This window comes from Nelumbo nucifera, chromosome 3, assembly GCF_055504915.1.
Source record: "Nelumbo nucifera cultivar China Antique chromosome 3, China Antique-T2T, whole genome shotgun sequence".
Classification (NCBI taxonomy): Eukaryota; Viridiplantae; Streptophyta; class Magnoliopsida; order Proteales; family Nelumbonaceae; genus Nelumbo; species Nelumbo nucifera.
The window spans coordinates 60116837-60136112 of NC_142651.1; the positions used below are offsets into that span (position 1 = coordinate 60116837).

Consider the following 19276-nt stretch of genomic DNA (forward strand, 5'->3'; position numbering starts at 1 on the left):
AAATGGAAAATAATTAAAAAAACTTAAAAATATAATTATATAAATAAATCATAAAATATAATTAAATAATTGAAATATTTTGGAGTTCTTACTATTTTACTAATAATAATAATAATAATAATATATCATATTTTATTAATAAATATTATTATGCTAATAAATAATATTTGTTATTTGAATAATACATTATGAATATGAAAATATTATTTTAGTATTATTTTTTTATAAACTTTTAGTATAGTAAGAGTTGTGTTACCAATAATAAATAATGAATAAGAATGCACAAAGTGTATTTGGGGGACAAATAATAAAAATGTTGTCAAGTCTAATATTTGATGTTTGAAAAATAAGAATTATAAAAAAAAAATAATGGTTGAAGTCTTTTGCTTTTAAGATATTAGAGATTGAAAACAGAATAGGGGCAGATCGATATTAAATTCAATTATAAAGGGATTAAATCCAGATCACACTTAACAGGATTGAATTCAAATTTGGATGAGCGACTGAGCGAGTATCATTTGCAGCCCTAGTCGAAATGATTTTATTTTTTCTTTCTCAAGTTTCTAGGGAGTACTTGGATTAAATGATTTTATTTTTCCCCAATTCTAGTCCATTTAATATAGTGTAAAACGGATTCATCATTTACAGTAACTTTTGAAATGAGAATGACCGGACTTTAATTAATAATATGGTCATGGTTCATGGTTCATGTCTTTGTTGAGGTATGTTATTGGTGTGGTAGTAAACTTTCTGGATTAATTTGAACAGTCTACCAGGATACTCAAACGCCCAAGACCCAATAAGAAACCGATTATGGATCTAATTCCATTTAAATTCTACCATAGAATTTTCAATTTTAATTGCAATTTTGATTAATGGTTTTATGTATGGAGGATGAACTAATCCTTTAAAAGTTCAATCTTCAAGAACAAACGCCAGATGGAACATTTTCAGTCTCAACTTGATTTAGCGAACAAATTGCTTCAGTATTTCTCTTTTACAATATAATTTTTCAATGGGTTCTTCTACAGTTTCATTGCCCCCATTTCCCATTTCTCAATTTGTGGCCAAAACTTTTATACAAACTCTCTCAGTATGTCGATTGCAGAAGGATCAATTGGGACCCCAACAGCTCAAGTACATAACTTTCCTGAGAGACTCTTCAGATTGCTTCATCTGCTGCTCACTTTCCAAAGACTTGTCATAATTAGCCATTGCGAAGGAAGAGGAGAGGCTCCTCCTAACCTGAGAGAAATATCCGAGGTTGTTCTTTGTGTGTTGGTGGAGACATCTCAGAGCATAATTCCATCTGCAGATGCCTTGGTCTTTCAATGCCTCTACAGCTCCAATGCTTGAAGCCACAACCCATGCTCTGCTTGTTGAATTCATCCTTCTAATTCTATCAAAATATTTTCTTGAGAGATCTTTGTTTTTTCAGTAGATAAGGCGGTAAATCTTTGATGATCTGACTGAGTTTGGTTTCAAGAGTTGTTATATATAGACGAAGAAGTGAGGTAAATAAGCTCATGAAATTAGTTTTCAAGAAAACCAGTGGCTGTTATTCCAGTGGTTTCAGAAAGAAACCAGAGTACGTGGGAGGTTGGGTCGAGAGAGACATGAGAATTAAGAATTGGGTGGGTTCCGAGGAAAATAAATAAAAAAAAGCCAGAGGGCAAAAGCCAACCATTGAATTCACGTGACGTCTAAAACAAGCGAGTACGTGGGAGGTTGGGGGGAGGTGTACCACCTGTGACCAGCCCTCCTGGTTGTTTGCTTTTATCCTGATTTTTTGTTCTTATCTTATAATCCACTTTTGCCCAATAGCGATACATATCCAAGATCAAAGTAAAAAAATTAGAAAATAAACAACAGTATCTGTTTCTAAAATAGAAAAAAAAAAAAGAAACAACGCGAAGCCGTACAGTCTCCTTACATTTATGGGAAGGTTTGGTTCTAAGGGACAAGTTTGAAGGTGCGTAGAGGTGTAAATCGGGCTGGGCCGTCGGCACTACGGAACATGGGCCATGCTAGGCCTAGCATGATGGTCTTGGCCGTGTTGGGCTTGGGGTTTCAGGTCTACGAGCCAGTACGGAATGACTGTTAGACAGTTTTTGTGTATCTTTAGCTTCAATCAAAATGATGTACATTATGAGTTTATTGTAAATGAATAAAGTATATATTTGATTCATGTTCCTTTGGTGTGTTTCTGTGTAATACCCTTAAACTGGACACTTAATGAGACTCGTATTAGTTTAGAATGTTCACAGCCAGTGGGTCGGTCTGGAGAGACCTATCCTGATGTGTCACCAAGTCGGTTGGGGTGGCCTATCTCAACTGCCAGGGTGAGACCCAAGGCACATGCAGTGTAGGATTAATTGAATCTTTGAACCGGACCAGATTTCCAGTATTGCCCTGGACCTTGGAGATTAATGGGTAAAACTGGAAAGTTACACTCGTCCCCTACACTCGATTATGAGATCCTTAGCGGGGGTCAAAACCTGATGTACCAATCAGTGAGATCCTTAGCGGGGGTCAAAACCTGGGTATGTTGGGACAGTTTGAGAATTCATCTAAGTGGGTTATCATAGTGACAGGATCAGCCCCTTTGTCGGATGATCGGGATGCACTCTCTCTGATGGAAACCAAGACTGCCGGCAGCCGATTTCAATCGTTGAGATTTATTTTGCAAAATATATTTTATACGAGATATAAAAGTATATACATATTATGGTTTCTAAAATGTTTGCAAAGGTTTTAATTCCCGGGATCCATATAAGCAGAGAGTGCAACATTGTTCCTTGTAGCCGAGGGAGAGGTCCTCTATTGTCAGGTAGTGTTTGATCATTATGGGCTGAGAGGCTAACTGTAAGACCATAGAGGGTAATACCTGATAGGCTAATCTTGCATCTGCCCACAATCCCTGGGTGTTACAAGGTGGCTTGGCCCAGGGACCACTTAGGGTAAGTGTTGGGCCTATAAAGCCCATGTGATGGGTTTCAGGGGTGTACTGTCCATAACAGTGTATTCGGCTAAGCCTTATAACAAAGGTTGGGCCGAACCCATGTGGCTAATGTGTAGATCAATGTTTGGGTCTCACGCTATATAAGGAAGCCCAACTGGGCAGCAGTTACGAAGGCTAAGTGAGCACATAACTTTAATGGGCCTAAAGCCCATTTCGAACTGGGCTAATTTAAGTAGTTAAATAAGGGGCGAATTCTGGGAATGGATCAGTGGGAGAAATCAAGGTTTGATCTTGACATCAGTTCCTTGTGAAGGGACTGATAGGAAGTTGTGCTCACGTGTCATCCGGCTATTTCTTGCGAAGGACTAGGTTCTTGGAGAGAACACTGTTGATTCTACTCCATTCTACACTGTGTCATCTTCAGTGGGAGCAGTCTTTGGATCCTTCCTTGGGCGTGAACTCCTTCGTTGGGAGATATTATTTCTCCGTATCAGGTATAATCCTCTCCTACCGCTTTTGTTCAGATCTGGTTCAGTTTATGGTTCAAGATTGATCCTTGAAAATATGATTTTCTAAAATAGGGAATGTGATTCCCAACTGAAGGGAAAGAAATTTTTTTTGAAATTCGCCCACCTTATTCCGCAAGATTGGGGTGTCCATACGATGGATCTCTCATCACTTCAGTGGTATCAGAGCCAAGTTCAAATCTTGAACGAATTTATTTCAGATCTGAACCTGCGCAAATGGGCAGAAGGCGTTCTACCCGATTTGCGCAGATAAGGGTTTTGGGAAATTGTTCCCAAAATTATGGGCGAATAATCTGAAATTAATTTTTTATATAAATCTAATTATTATTTAGAATTGTTCTTTATGATTTTCTTGATTTATGGGTTGTTCGTACAAAAGGAGATCGAAATCTTGATTTGTGCAGGGAACCTGCGATTTTTGCAGTTTCATGATTATTCTATTACATTTGGTCTGTAAAATATTTTTTTTATTTTTTTAGACTGAATGTATAGGCATTCGATCTAATGTAATTATTAATAGAAATTAGGTTTTCTATTTATTTTATTATTTTGGATCGAAGATGGCGGCGCAGAGAAGGAGATTTCACAGATGGGAGAATCGCTATCTGCGATTTGCAGTTTGTGAAACTGCAACCTGTGATCTAACCTCTATTTTGCAGGATGGATTGTACGAACATCCTTGTTTAACTGATTCTTGTTTTTCTTTTATCATTATTTAATTTCAGATTATTTTCTTGAATTAAAGATTTAATTAAAGATCAAACCCTAGACCCATTCGAACCAAGATTGGTTCAAATTGTTTGGACCGAATCTAGGGTTCGATCAAGGCTGAATGTCAGCCCTAAATTTTCCCAAAATGGGCTTGAGGATTGATAATTAATTGAATGTTTAATTCGGCCCAACCTATAAAGGCCTAGTTTTAAGTTGTTAAAACTACTAAAAGCCCACTTCGCGGATTAAGCTATATGGGCCGAACTGATCAACCCTAATTTAGCCCATATACCTAGATAATATTAATGGTTAATATTATGGATTAAACATGGGCTTCATATGGACTTTACATATATTTAATTGATTGGATCAATTTATCCTTTCATGTGATGTATGGATGTGTAATGTGCTACGTACATGGGCCATAAGTACTTGGCCCATGCTGAATCGATAGTGGCTCTTACGCACACCATGGCTGAATGCACATCATTGCCATAGTGTCCCTTTTGGTCATTAGATGACCTCCCTCAGTGGTGGGCCCACACCTCATGGAGAGGTTACGTGCGGAACCCTAGCCGATTTGGGCCCACCAAAATCTGGCTTTATGAAAGTCAGTAGGAGCCACTTTGGTTTGACCTAGATCAAAGATAGGGCAAAATTTACTATTCCCTCCAGCTAATATAAGTGCATGTGATAGGGAGATTCATATGATGAACTCTCTAAAGGCCTTCCATCAATAGCATGAGGATGGATCCTTCAGTAATGAGAAAACGCACCAGAAAATGAGTTATCCATTTGCTGTTGAGCTTGTCTGAGTGTTTCATAAGATGATAGAGGCGTCATAGACCGATGTGGGAGGGGCTTCACCAGAAAATGAGAACTCTCTCACGATACCTTGGCGTTCACGAATATGATGGGTAAGCACTCACTGGACAGAAAGGTTTACCTGAAAACGGCTCTGAACCTTGTCTGACAGAGGCCAAAGGGAAAGCTCATATGATGAGTGGATGTGATCCTTCACAGAAAAGTGGTGGGGTTATGCAGCTGAAACAGTTGGCTCCATGCACCCTATGTGATTTCCCACATTTCCAGAGACAACTCACAGTCTCCGTCACTAAGATGGGAGGGAAATCTCAAAGATGAATAAATGGGAATGGGACGTAGATTAAAATCAATATCTATGTAATGAACATGAATCAAATTAGGTTGGGGACTAATGTTTGCTTTTTTACCAGAAAATGGCAAACGGACAATTTGCAAAGCTTCTTGATGACAACAAGCTGAAGGGCCCAAACTATGCCGACTGGTATAGGAACCTTATGCTAGTCCTAACATCTGAAAAGTTAGACAAAGTGGCTAAAAATCCTGCCCCGGAGCATTCGGGTGATAGGACTTCTGAGGCCCGAAGGAGAGACTATCAGGATTGGGAGGAGAAAACTCCCTTGCCCGATGTTACATCATTGCCTCATTGGACAATCCAATATAGAGGCAGTTCGATCAGATCAAACTTGCCAAGAACATATTGGATAGTCTCAAAATGATGTATGAAGAGCAGAATCGTTCTACTCGACAAAAGGTCTTGAAACAGTTCATGACCACACAAATGTCCAAAGGGTAACAAGTTCATGACCATTGTCTTCAGATGATGGGTTACATCAATGAGCTTGAAGCTCTTGGATCCGAATTGGACCTTGCGACCCAGATAGACACTATCCTTAATTCTTTGCCTCCTTCCTTTAATCCGTTCATCATGAACTATAACCTGAATAAGCTGAATGTCAGCATACAAGAGCTCAGCAATATGTTGCAATGAGCGGAAGAACTGATTAAAAAGGATGAGCCTGTAGCTATGCTTGTTGAAACCAATTTATTGGTAGCTTCTGCGTCCTGATGTATTGACTCCGGGGCTTCAACTCATGCGTGTAACTCACTGTAGGGGTTCAAGGTAAACAGAAGGCTGAGTGATGGAGAAGTTACGCTCTACTTGGGTACTTCTCTAAGTGTTGCAGTTGCGGCCATAGAAACCGTGGAGTTAATTTTTAGAGAATGAACTATTGTACTAAAAGATTGTCTTTATGTACAAAATTTAAGAAAAAATTGATTTCTGTCTCAAAACTATGTGCAGATGGTTATTCTGTCTTCTTTAGTAATACGATTACTATTAAAAGAAATAACAGATTCATCGCATACGGGGAACTGGAGAACGGTCTCTATGTTCTACATCCTTTTCTAGAAACTAACATAACCGAAACTACATCGGTTAAAATCCGCAAGAAAAGATTCTGTGATACAGTTAATCCCACGTGCCTGTGGCATTACCGACTTGGCCACATCGGTGTTGACCGAATCACAATGTTTGTAAATGATGGTCCTTTGGATTTTCTAACCGTAGAAGATCTTCCCACTTGTGAGCCTTGCCTACAAGGCAAGATGACGAAACGGCCATTTAACGGTAAGCCTGAAAGATGTACAGGCACACTTGACCTTATACATACTGATATGTGGTCCCCTGAGTGTTAGGATACGGAATCAACACGTGTATTTCATCACCTTCACCGGTGATTTCTCACGATATAGTTACGTGTACCTAATGAGACACAAGTCTAAATCCTTTGAAAAGTTCAAAGAGTTCAAACAAAAGGTCAATAAACAGTTAGAGAGAAATTAAAGCCCTTTGATCAGATCGAGGTGGCGAGTATCTCTTTAACGAATTCAGGGACTACTTAAAGGATAATGGGATAGTATCATAGTTGGCTCCTCCTGCTACACCTCAACTTAACGGTGTTTCAGATAGGAGGAATAGGACCTTATTAGATATGGTCCGGTCACTTCTCATACACTCAGAGTTACTCACATCCTTTTGGGGTTATGCATTAGAGACTGCGATTTACGTGCTGAATCGGGTTCCAACCAAATCGGTTCCGAACACTCCATATGAACTTTGGACCGGAAAGAAACCAAGTGTCAAACACTTGAAGATTTGGGGTTGTCCAACACACGTTAAAAGAACGAGTGCAAACAATTTGGAATCCAAGACCAGTCGTTGCCTATTTGTAGGCTACCCAAAAGACTCTGTGGGTCTCCCATTACCTGATTATAAACACGTGCATATTATTATTAAGCATGGAAAAATCTATGCTAGAAAGTCATGATACCAAACACCCATGAATTTTAATACAAAGAATCTGATTTTTAACCGCTTATATGATACTAGATGATTGGTCATAAGTTCTTATGATATCATAGTCAAACCCTAATAAATATACCTTATATGTTTGATTTTATATATATATGTATATATGAGGATTCAAATTATTCCCTTTGTTTTGCAACATAAGTGTCTTCATCATTAGCATACCATGCCATTTTTGCTTAAAAGGGACACCACATTTCACTTTTGGGATGATAGGTTTGGGATGGGACAGGTTTGTAAGGGTGTTTAGGTGGGTTTGGGTGGGAAGGGCAATTTTCATGGGTACCCTACCCGTTGTCATTCCTATGTAGCACATGTGCAAGTAAGTCTTTTTCTTTTCCTTTTTCTTTTTTGTTAATGCTTGTAAACAAATATTACCCATATGAGATATGGTATTTTGATTTAATTTTTAAGATTTGCATGGAACCCAAATCAAGTACCCATTTTATATGTTATAGATAGATACATGATATTTGGATTTAGCTTTTATGATCTTTGTGGAACCTAGGCAAGTATGCACTTTCTATATTATAGATAGAAGAAGAGCTACATCAAATGCTCTCTCCTTGCTCCATTCTCCCTCCTCTTATTTCTCACTTTTTGGATTTTTTTTCTTTTGTTTTTTTCTTTCACTTAATCAACCCCACTTGATTAATTTCCTAAAATGTTATCCACTCTTAGTTGGCATGTTTCCTATAGCAATGCTTCTCCCACTTATTTTTATTTTTCTTTCCTTAAAAGCCTCATTTTAAATCACCCCCCTCTCCCTCTAAATCTCCGCCCCACCGCCTGTCGCCCCACAAATGCCCCACACAACGAGTGGTTGCCAGAAGTCTAGTTGCACGCGGTGGGACGGTCCCACATGCAAGGCTAATAGACGGCCATTAGCTTGTCCAATTAGCCCCAAAATGAGCCCAAAAACCACTCCATTTTAACATTCCCACCCCCTCAACCTCAAATTGTGTCTGAACCCCGTTCTACTCTCCTTCGCCCGAGCTCGTTTCCAACTCCCTCTCTGGCACTAGCGATCGCTCCGGCCACTTCACCGTCACGAGGTACTCTCCAACCCTCGTATTTTGTTTTTTCATTTCAAATCAAAGAAACCATCGGCCATCTATAACGACCACCAGCAACATTGCTTTTTTCCCCTCTTCCATCTCGCTCTCTAGCACCGGTGATTGCTCCGACCAGTTCACCATCACCAGGTACTCTCCAATATTGTTCATTTCAAAGTTGTGTTGTTGAAAGGATCCTGGAAAATGAAGTAATAGAAAACAGACCATCTTCACTCCGGCCATTTCATCATTTTGAACACAACTACCCCTATTCAAGCACTATAGTCCAAAACTGAGTTCCTCGTGCTTATTCTTCATCAAAAAGATGAATTCATTTTAATTATTAGTTTTGTTTTCAGAGATTTGGTGAAAGTTAAGTGTTTCTCTTGAACGAAAGTTTGTCTGAAACATGACATTGATATCATAATGATTTAATTTAGAGAAATGCCTTCCTCCTTCTCCTCCATTTCCTTTCTTTGGTTTCTATAGCCCTTATTTTTTATTCATGTGCAGCTGAAGCTGTTTTATAGCACTCCTATTGCTAATATCTACTTTTGGTTTCATGTTTTCTACTATGCTGAATTCATATGCACTACGGTCGATATAAGATGTCTATCTTTGCATGTTTGTTTCTTGGTAACTAAGGCTCTATTTGGATTTTGGATAAGCATTTGCTTTTAAGCTTCGAGCTTTGGAAGATAAAATTGAGACATAAAGCATTAATTTTCATCTATCAATACAGGAATGAGTTCTCAATCCATATCTACAAGTGTGGAAAAAAATGTATACTTCGTGTATCAGAGACATGTACTAACCCTCAAAGATTATTTTACGCATGCCCTAGCAAACCTATAAGTACTACTATCCTAACATTGTGTGTTTACATTCACAATCATACACACAACTACTAAAATCTTTAGAAAATGATTTACATTTCTCAAACACACCAATAAGGTGTTTCGCAGCATTTTGGAACATATGCCATGCACATAACCGATGATGTGATTCTGGTAGCACTAAACCAATTGCTTTGGACATAGCTGCATCATCATCAATTAGAATTGTTTTAGGCTTTTTTTCCTCCCATGGTTTTGACAAACACATTAAACAACCACTCAAAAGTATCTGCAATTTCATCGTACAACAATGCAGCACCAAAAGTTATTATTTGCCTATAACTATTCACCCCAACAAATACTGCAAATGATCTATTCTCTTTGTTTGTTCTACATGTTGTGTCAAAACATATCACATCACCAAAATGAGTATAATCTACAATCATTTGAGCATCTTCCCAGAACAGATTTATAACTAATTCAGCTTGGTCAAGTTATATTGCATAAACAAACGATGGATCTTGTGATTGCCTATCTTCAAAATATTTCAAAACACCACCTGCCTCCCCCTTCTCCATATTTCTAGTCCGATATGTACGCAAGTAATTCATCAAACCCACTGAAGTAAACCCAATATTTTCACACCCACCAGCCTCGTTGGCCATCAACTCCATTACTGCTCTTGGAGCAATTCCTGCATCATCTGCCATTATAGCTTGATTACCTTGTGCTTCATTGATTTTTCTTTGTGACCTCAACATATGCGACTTGGAAAGGGTTATGACTATATGATTATGCATCTCATCAAAACCAATGACACGATAACCATCTTTCACACGACTTATCTTCATAGTTGCCATACCATCTTGTCATTGGTCTACTGGTCTTTACACTGACCGTATGTTTATCTGCTCTACGTTTGCCTTCTCTAGAGCAACAAAACTTGCAATATCTTACTTGGTTAATCCGCTTGTCAACAACTCTATTTTCTTTTCGAGTACTAAACCCCACCTTCCCAGCGTATCTATTATAGAACTCATATGCTTCCTCTATTGTTTCAAATATCATGCCAACCTTTAGAGTACACTCTTTAGGAATAGCACTTAACTTTTCTTTCAAACTTGCATCAATGCCTTTAGTTTCCTCACATGTAGGCAAATCATTAGTGAGTTTATCTAGTTCTTCACTTATGTTAGGTAAATATTTTACCTCATCAAAAGCATTGACAATGTTGGTACCCTACATTTTACCCATTCTAGATGAAGGTTTTGACGGTTCACCCTCATCTCCATCAAGTTCAAACACCAACCTTCGCATAGAGTTTGGTGTGCCTTCCATTTCTTGTTGAAAAAACTATGGAATTCAGATAGCACATAAATCAACAAAAAGATGCGCATAGTTTTTTCAAAAGCAAAAGAAAAAAGTTTCTACTCATGCATAATTATACAAGAAAAAGGAGGAAAAAAAATATCGCTTCTTGTTGCAGACTCAAACATGGATTGTTTCCTAATGAGCAATGGAACATCAAAGAACTATTGATCATATTCTATAAATACAACCAACATGTCAAATAACAAATGATATGGTCCTTGTAGAAGCATTCAAATACCCAACTGCATACAGGTGGTTTATTAAATAATTTACAACATAGAAATCTATATGAAATATGGTACTACACTATTGGGCTAAAGAAAGCAAGAATGCTCTGTATATTTACAGATCTAGCAATGGTACTACACTATTGAGCAATCTCTTCTTCAAAAGAAGAAAAAGATATTATTTTTTAAATAGAGGCAGGAGATAAATATATAAAGAGAGCAAACAAAGTTGGACAGAGACACACACCAACGAATCTTTTTGTTACACTGGGTATATGTTGTCTTTTGATTTTGAACTCGATTGTCTCCTCTTCCGCTCTATGTTTGGCAACATATACCCAGAGTAACAATTTGGGGACAATGCAAATGGGAAAAAAATGAATAGATGGAAGAGTACCTTTCAACAACACAACTTTGAAATGAACAATATTGGAGAGTACTTGGTGATGGTGAACTGGCCGGAGCGATTGCCGGTGCCGGAGAGGGAGTTGGAAGAGGAGAAAAAAAGCACTGTTGTCAATGGTCGTTACTGATGGCCGGTGATTTTTCTGATTTGAAATGAAAAAACAAAATATCAGAAAGAGGGTTTCTCTGATTTAAAATGAAAAAACAAAATATCAAAATAGAATACGAGGGTTGGAGAGTACTTGGTGACGGTGAATTGGCTGGAACGATCGTCAGTGCCAGAGAGGGAGTTGGATCCAAGCTCGGGCGGAGGGGAGTAGAATAGGGTCAGGCACGATTTGAGGTTGAGGGGGCAGGAATGTTGAAATGAAGATGTTTTTGGACTCATTTTGGGGCTAACGGGACAAGCTAATGGCCATCGGGTCAGTTTTTTGGTTGGCTCGCTAAAGTTGCATCCCTACGGTTTGCATTTCATTCTTCTCCTAGATTGAAGCTTAAGGGCCCAACTAGTTTGCAGAAAACTAGAAAATAGGGTTGCTCATAAGAAGACCCAACCCGAGTCGGTCGGGTTTTCTTCAGCACCAGTCAGTTTCGAGTTATAAAAAAATCATAAACCGATGATTCGGTTCGGTTTCGATTTTCATGTGTAAAAACCGAAACCGACCCGAACCGAACCGACTTAGTAGTTAGTTCCTAGTTAGTAGTTACAACATACTTAGTTCCTACTTAACTAAGTTGTCTCTATCCTAGTTACAACCTACTTAACTAAGTTGTCTCTCAAACTCTGCTCCCTCTACAACTGGATCCATGGATGGGCCACAAAACATTAAGGAAACGTTGGTTTTCTTTGGGAATGTAGAGCCAGAAATGAACACTTGAACAGCAACTAAGTCACCACTAAGTAGAGCCGAAACCGACCCAAACCGACTCAAACCGATCAGGTCGGTTTTGCTTAACACAGGGTCGGTTTCGATTTCAATTTCAGGTAACCCGACCAAGTCGGGTCGATTGGAAAAACATCAGTAAACCGACCCAACCCGACCCATGAACAGCCCTACTAGAAAAGAAAAAAAGAGGATAAATACACTATATTAAAAGATCACTCACTCTATGCTACCTTCTTCAATGGTTTCTCCAAGAAACCAAAGTGGAGAAATAACTAAATGCCCATTCTTATGTGACTTGTGACTTTGTCACTTATTTGGCATTACTGATCCTATCCTACTGTAAAGAATGAGACTTGGGGTGTATTCAGTTCTTATGGGACTAAACATATGTTGGAGCCAAAATAAATGAAGCCCAAAAACATTCAAAATTGTGGGAGTTGAATTGCTCAAGTTTGTTTCCCTTCCCAATTGCATATTCTCTTCGAGACAGAATATAGGATTTGTATATTGTGTTCTAAATCTCTTTACTGAAACAGTTGTATTGGAATCTGGTATCAAGCCACAAATTCGATACAACTTATCAGTTCTGAAGAATAAAATTTTCCAATCAAATAGATTTAGGATCTGTTTGGTTCGAGGGAATAAGACCCTGGAATTGGAATGGGTCATTTCGATTCTGAATGTTTGGTCGACCAGAACGGGAATGAATAGGTGAAATGGGGAATGGCCATTCCCGACCCCCTCCCTCGGAATGTGATTCCCATTCCGCCATTAGTTTTGACAAAAAAGCCCCTCCAAACCAACCTGCGATTGAGTTGCTGTGAAAAGGAAGAATCACTTGTCGTTGCCATCTCCGGTGAGGTAAGACCACTGCCAACCATCTTTCTCCTCCTCCTCCTCTCATTCTTCCTCCAAATCAGCTACCACTCTTCTTGCTCCTCCTCATCCTTTTTATTTAACTATTGTAAAATATGGTGGTTCATTTTATAGATCCGCCCCATCTCCACTTCGGATCTGCCCTGCTGTGATTCATTTTACAGAGCTGCCCTATTTTTGTTCGTTTTAATCTGCTTCCTACTCTGGTGAGACATATGTTTTGTTTGGTTTGATTATAGCTCTGGGAGATCGGCCGGTACATATGTTTTAGGATTTTCCATACATTTGTTTGGTTTGATTATAGCTCTGGTTTTATGACCTATTTTGCACCTTATCCCCTTGACTGTAAGCCTGAACGGCTCCTTCTGATAGACTCCAAAAGCGGCAAATAGCAGTGCAGAAGGGTTAGCAAGGGACAATTGGCAGGCTCAAAAACGACAACATTGGAACATGGCAGTTAGACATATATTGTGGGAAGTAGAAAGTTTAGCTAGGGAATTAAGAGTAATTTTCTCATGGACTTTGAGATCAATGAACAGAATGACATGCATTAGCTAGGCAGGAAGTGAGCAGAAGGGTTGGAGTTGCAGGAATGTAAAAATTGGAACTTTTGGGTTAGCCATCAGTGCTGGTCTGTATCTTTACAGGTTCTAGGCAAACTTTCCTTTGTAATCAAACCTATTCTTTATACATTTCTTAATAAATCTGAACAATTAAACAATAAGAAAGATAACAAGGGAAATCTGGCTTTGGGGGCCTGGTGCTGTTGTATTTGTTCCCTTATTTGGAACATTGTTTTTCTATATTTCTTTGTTAAGGAAATTTTCATTTACTGTTGTTGATACAAATAAGGCACACAAATAGTTCAAACATCAGTCTTTTTCTTGTAATAATCTATCAAAGATAACACATGTTTATTCTTCTGCGAAGGCAAACATAAGCACACAATCAATAAGCCAGTGCCATCGCTAGTAGAACTCAGACTTCTTTCAAGCCACCATTCAAGTTTACTGTGTCAAATGTGGGTGAACTCTGTAAGCTTCGGCATCCACCTTTGTTTCCACATTCATATAATTGGTCTCCAGAGTATTGAACTTTTAATAGAAGGCGAAATCCATAGTACATGAAGGATATATACTTCAACCACTGCATAAATGCTGGTATGTGCTGCAAAAAAGGATAACAAATAAAATAGAAAGCATGAAAGGAATTGACCCTTAGGCATTTAAGGAATGGGGAATGATTTTTTTTTAACCTTTAGGGTTTCAATAGGCCAATATAGAAATGAATTTTCATTGATAGGTCCAAAGTTTTTGTAAGGCCATGGATGAAATAAATGGAAAACAACAGTAATAATGGAAAATTTTAACTGACATAATAAGAAGCGGAATGGTATATTTAAACAAGTATGATTGAATACCTGGACATAGTAACCTCCAGTGAGGAGAAACAACATTAGGACCAAAGAGGCAATCATCCCAGCTCTTTTGATGCTTAAAACAGCAGCACCAAAGAGTTCCCCTGCTCCCTAAGTACAGAATTAGATCAGATTAGTTGTTGACTTGACAGATGACGACCAGTTAAATTATTTGTAGGTTCTCTACTTGGCTTGTTATTACAATCAATAGTACTGAGAATAATGTCATGAAGAAGAAAGGGACTGTTCTCTTGAAGTCAGCCATGAAATATAAAATGAGCATGAAGAATGTAGGATACAAAATACTCAAAAAAACAGAAAAAGCATCCAGTTCATTTTGAGTCCAGTCTCTAAGTCTCCTACTTTTTCTGTTTATTTCAGCACTGTTAAATTGTTCAGGATCAGATCAAAGGAAGCTCAAAAGAATGAGCTTTCTGGGGTTAATTATCTTTCTTGACAAAGAAAATGCTCATTATGATGAAGAGGATGATAATCTACTGCAGAATTCATGGGCTTTGATATCACTGCATATGATAAAACTGCTCCATTTAGCAACAGTTTGTTTTATCTATCACTGGCTAGTACTATATAGTATATTCTAAAAGCTTAGATGCAACTTGTGGAAACCCAAGGTCAAACTTATGAAGATCAAGCCAGCAGCCTTAACATATCAACTCACAGGCTGCAGATGCTATTTCTTCAATATCTCTTAAAGAAAGTCTTGGAGATATAGAAGGTTATCTGTATAGTTCAGCATCCCCACCCAAGGGTTTGAATTGTTTTGGAATTTTAGAAAACCTTTGTTTATTAATTTGGTATTTCTTAGGCAGCAAGTTTTAGAATGCCACATAGCAAATGGTTTGGGCAGTTCACGAAGGGTGTGTCTATTACTTTTCTCTATGTATATCACTGTATATCTGATGAGAATAAGTGGAAATAAATAAAAAAAAAAAAAAAGCTTTGAAGTTCTTGGTTTTAATGTCTGCTGCTTCTAATTCTGTTTCCTTTACTGTTGACTCTTTGTGTCCTTTGGTGCCAACCCCAACTCCTGATCTACCGTGTAGGTGTAGGACTTATTATCCCAGCTCCTGATCCTGAGAGTATGTGACAGCAAAAACTAACTAATTAGATGGTTTCTGTAACACCCTTCAGTTCCAAAATAATGGAAGGATAATAACCATTTGGTTAGTGGAATCCTGTAAAACTATTACTCCCTTACATTTGTAGTCGTTGCACTGTGGTTGGTCAGCTATGTTTGGTGCTTGTAGTGTAATATAGTTGGTTATATTTATCAAACGTATTCTTGGTCAATGTTCTAGAATCTATTCCACTTTGACATTACTAGTGTGGCATCATTCTGTTGGATTGCCCAGTAAGAGCAAGAGTTACATTCTCAAATCATGGGCTATATTCAGTTAAGTAACAACTGACTGATCAATCAACTAGAGAATGCAGTTCAACAATGCTTCTTTTTGGAAACCAGGGATCCAGGGTGGATATTCCACCTGAGATTCCAAAACTGGTATTAGCCTTTTTAATTCCTTTTGTGGTCAAGATCCTGATTGAGTGGTTGTCCTTCACATATTTCCATTTCTCAATTTCAGAAATTGCTTTTCTGGCACAAGGTTTTCTTAGAAGCCCTAGTCAGTAGCTTTCTCTATGCTTTACATGGTATTTGTTGAAAACAATTGTTTTGCAGGTTTAGTTGAAAAGTGTCTCTTGCACGGTTTAATGGTTAAACATTTTGTCACCTATGAAATCTGGATACCTGTATATGAGTGTTATGTCATGTTGGATATTCCGATTTTTGGTGTAAATTGTGTATGCAACAACTTGTCCATCCACACTTGACTTGAGTCTAGATAAAGATGTTTGTACCTCTTAAAGTTTCACTAAGCTGGGATGAAAGGAAATTGGAATATGCATTTGCTCATTTCCCCTACTGCTTTTTTGGTAGGGGAGCTTGCACTTTATTGTTTCTTTCTCTGTAAAATTCTCTTGGTGATTGACAAAAGTAGCTTTGCCCGATATTTTTACTTACACATTACACATTTATATTTCTCAGTTGTACTTTTGAGTTTGTTCATTTCTCATTTAACATCCCTGTAGACTTCAAGAAATACAATTTTTGTGTCCTATCTGATTTTGTAATTTGTAAAATCTTAAATTCCAATAATTTTCTGCAACCTTTCCCACCTCTAGGGACTCTGTTTGGTCTAAGTTTCATCTTCAGCATGTGCACCATTCCTCCCTTTTGTTCACCAATCATGAAGTTCCTATTAACACTACATTTTCATGACGGTCTGTACATATGTATGATGCTGTGAATCTTCACACACACACAGAGACATATTTATGTAATGATTTCAAATGATTCACAAGCATCCTAGACATTTATTTTCATTCATTTTTTTTTCGAATTTTTTGCAAAATTATTGTAATTTCTGCAATTTTCTGATTTTTTTTTTGCAAAATTATTGTAATTTCTGCAATTTTCTGATTTTCTTGCAATTTTCTGCAAAATTCCTGATATTTTCATTCATTTTTCTGATTTTATTTTTGCGAAATCATTGTAATTTTTGCAATTTTCTGATTTTCTTACAATTTCTGCAATTTTTGCAAAATTCCTGATATTTTCATTCGTTTTTCTGAATTTTTTGCAAAATTATTGTAATTTCTGCAATTTTCCGATTTTATTGCAATTTCTTGCAAAATTTCTAGTATTTTCATGCATTTTCTGAATTTGCTGCAAAATTGTTGTAATTTCTGCATTTTTCCTGCAAAATTTCTACATTTTTTTTTTTTTGCAATTTCTACAATTTTGAGTATTTTCATGCATTTTTCTGAATTTGCTACAAAATTATTGTAATTTCTAGCGGATCATGTCTTCTTAGGTCTATTCTGGATGTACAATGCAATTTCGGTAGTAATATTCCATTTCAGTTGAAAAATGCAATGGGATGTTTGGGGTAGTATAAATGATCAAGGGGTGGTAACTCATATCACGGGCGGAAACTTTGCGCAGAGTTCAGCTTCCGCCTTGAAAGGTGTACAGCATACATATTCTTATGATTTCATTCAAACCATTTCGATTTATAATTGCCGTGTTTGTTGCAAAAGAGACACGAGTGCTATATTGATATCCAAATAGATATGGACTTTAGTGAGAGCGACACGGATTACTATCCTTTGGTTATTGCCAAATCGATTGATAATCAATGGAAAAAACTCTTTTTTTCTTTCTTTACTCCTTTTCCCCGAGAGGGCTTAGTTGATCCATGATTTATGTTTCATCTTTCGTTTGTTTCGAGAAAGATATCGATCAATTCTGATTCTTTCTTTCTCTATTGATTCTTTTTCGATCGAGATGTATGGATCCATGGATCTATGTGTCTATATAGATCTTGTTCATGGATTAACGAAAATGTGCAAAAGCTCTATTTGTCTCTGCCATTCTATGAGTCTCTTCCATTCTGCGTATGGCATCGCCACTCCCTTTGGCAGCATCCACTAATTCGGAACTTTAAATTGAAGATTTATCCATGGATTCTTTATTCATACTCGTTCAATTGGAAATGTTGATCCAACTCAAAAAAAAAAAAAAAAATTATGCTTCGCGATTTCATAATCCAATTTTTTCAATTTATAATTGACCCTTGGATATACAAATCACGAGAATGTATATTCTTCCTCAAATCTGCAAATTTTCTGCATTTTTTTTATTTTTATTAGGGGCAGAATTGAAAATCATGACTGAACCAAACAGGTAAGGGGAATAGACCATTCCAATTCCGATCCCATTCCGATTCCGATGATAGAATTTGAAGAAGAAGAAGTGGAGATATATATATATATATAGTTGTGTAAAAGGGGCATATACAATAATTTACAACAGTGACACATTAGATCTCATGCCGAGTCAAGGAAGCTTTTGTTTTCTCATTGCAGAGAGCCAAGGAGGCTTTTGGGCATTTCAATTAGAACTCGTCATCTCCAATTTCTCTTCCTGTTCTTTTCTTTGCCCAATTTAAACACTCCAAAACTGTAAAGAGGGGTGTTCTCTCCGCCAGATCAGTTGGGACCCCAGCAGCTTAGATACATTACTTTCCTGAGTGACTCTTCAGATTGCTTCATCTTCTCATGGTCTCTCAGGGCCTTGTGAGAAGCGAGACGACTCCTAGCCTGAGAGAACGATCCCATATTGTTCTTGGCATGTTGGTGGAGACGCCTAAGAGCATAATTCCATCTGCAGATCCCTTGATCCTTCAATACTTCAACAGCTCCGACGCTAGCTGCTACAATCCATGCTCTTCTAGTAGAACTCATTTTCCTTTCTTCTTTCTTGAGGTGCAACCTCTCTCAAGTTTGTGAAACAGTCTTTGATGGGTGGTGATTGATATGGATAGAAAGTTGTTAGCTTGCTATATATATAGATGGTGAAGAAGATAAAGATGATGACTTCTTGGGAATTCCAACTTCTTGTAAAAACCAGGGGCAGTTTTATCAGTGGTTTGGAAAAGCAAGCGGTTTTGGTTTTGGATGCATTCAATTATATGCCACAAAGGTACTAAAAGCAGTTGTTGTCTTTAAATGGGGACACAACTATCCACCAAAGCAGAGAGAGTCACATGCCTGAGCTTCACTTTAATGAAGTGAACCCCTTTAAAATATAGATAGAAGTGGGGCTGGCTTAGCTAGCAAATGGATTGGATCAATCAAATATATGTAGATCCAAATTTGGTTTGTTTGTATTCAGATTCAAATTCAGTTTGGATACAAATGGGTATTGAATAGCATTGAAAAATCAAA

General features: G+C 37.6%; 3 protein-coding genes and 1 long non-coding RNA gene across 4 annotated transcripts; 1 reads left to right on the forward strand and 3 right to left on the reverse strand.

The window, feature by feature from the left end:
* Positions 1–947: 947 nt before the first annotated feature.
* LOC104602184 (uncharacterized) lies at positions 948–1583 on the reverse strand. Its single transcript, XM_010265786.3, has one exon. It carries the CDS (start codon positions 1387–1389, stop codon positions 1114–1116), a length of 276 nt encoding a protein of 91 aa, XP_010264088.1. The 5' UTR covers positions 1390–1583; the 3' UTR covers positions 948–1113.
* Positions 1584–9778: 8195 nt separating this feature from the next.
* LOC104602235 (protein FAR1-RELATED SEQUENCE 5-like) lies at positions 9779–10135 on the reverse strand. The gene has a single exon (XM_010265849.1). It carries the CDS (start codon positions 10133–10135, stop codon positions 9779–9781), a length of 357 nt encoding a protein of 118 aa, XP_010264151.1.
* Positions 10136–12479: 2344 nt separating this feature from the next.
* LOC104602185 (uncharacterized) lies at positions 12480–15397 on the forward strand. Its single transcript, XR_736046.3, has 2 exons — positions 12480–13035; positions 13165–15397. It is a non-coding gene; the product is annotated as an uncharacterized LOC104602185 (long non-coding RNA).
* Positions 15398–18287: 2890 nt separating this feature from the next.
* On the reverse strand, positions 18288–18874 carry LOC104602186 (uncharacterized). Its single transcript, XM_010265787.2, has one exon. It carries the CDS (start codon positions 18791–18793, stop codon positions 18539–18541), a length of 255 nt encoding a protein of 84 aa, XP_010264089.1. The 5' UTR covers positions 18794–18874; the 3' UTR covers positions 18288–18538.
* Positions 18875–19276: the final 402 nt, after the last annotated feature.

Bases quoted from the DNA above. Each gene is read 5' to 3' on its own strand.
- LOC104602184 (XM_010265786.3), bottom strand. From the start codon at position 1,389: ATGAATTCAACAAGCAGAGCATGGGTTGTGGCTTCAAGCATTGGAGCT.
- LOC104602235 (XM_010265849.1), bottom strand. From the start codon at position 10,135: ATGAAGATAAGTCGTGTGAAAGATGGTTATCGTGTCATTGGTTTTGAT.
- LOC104602186 (XM_010265787.2), bottom strand. From the start codon at position 18,793: ATGAGTTCTACTAGAAGAGCATGGATTGTAGCAGCTAGCGTCGGAGCT.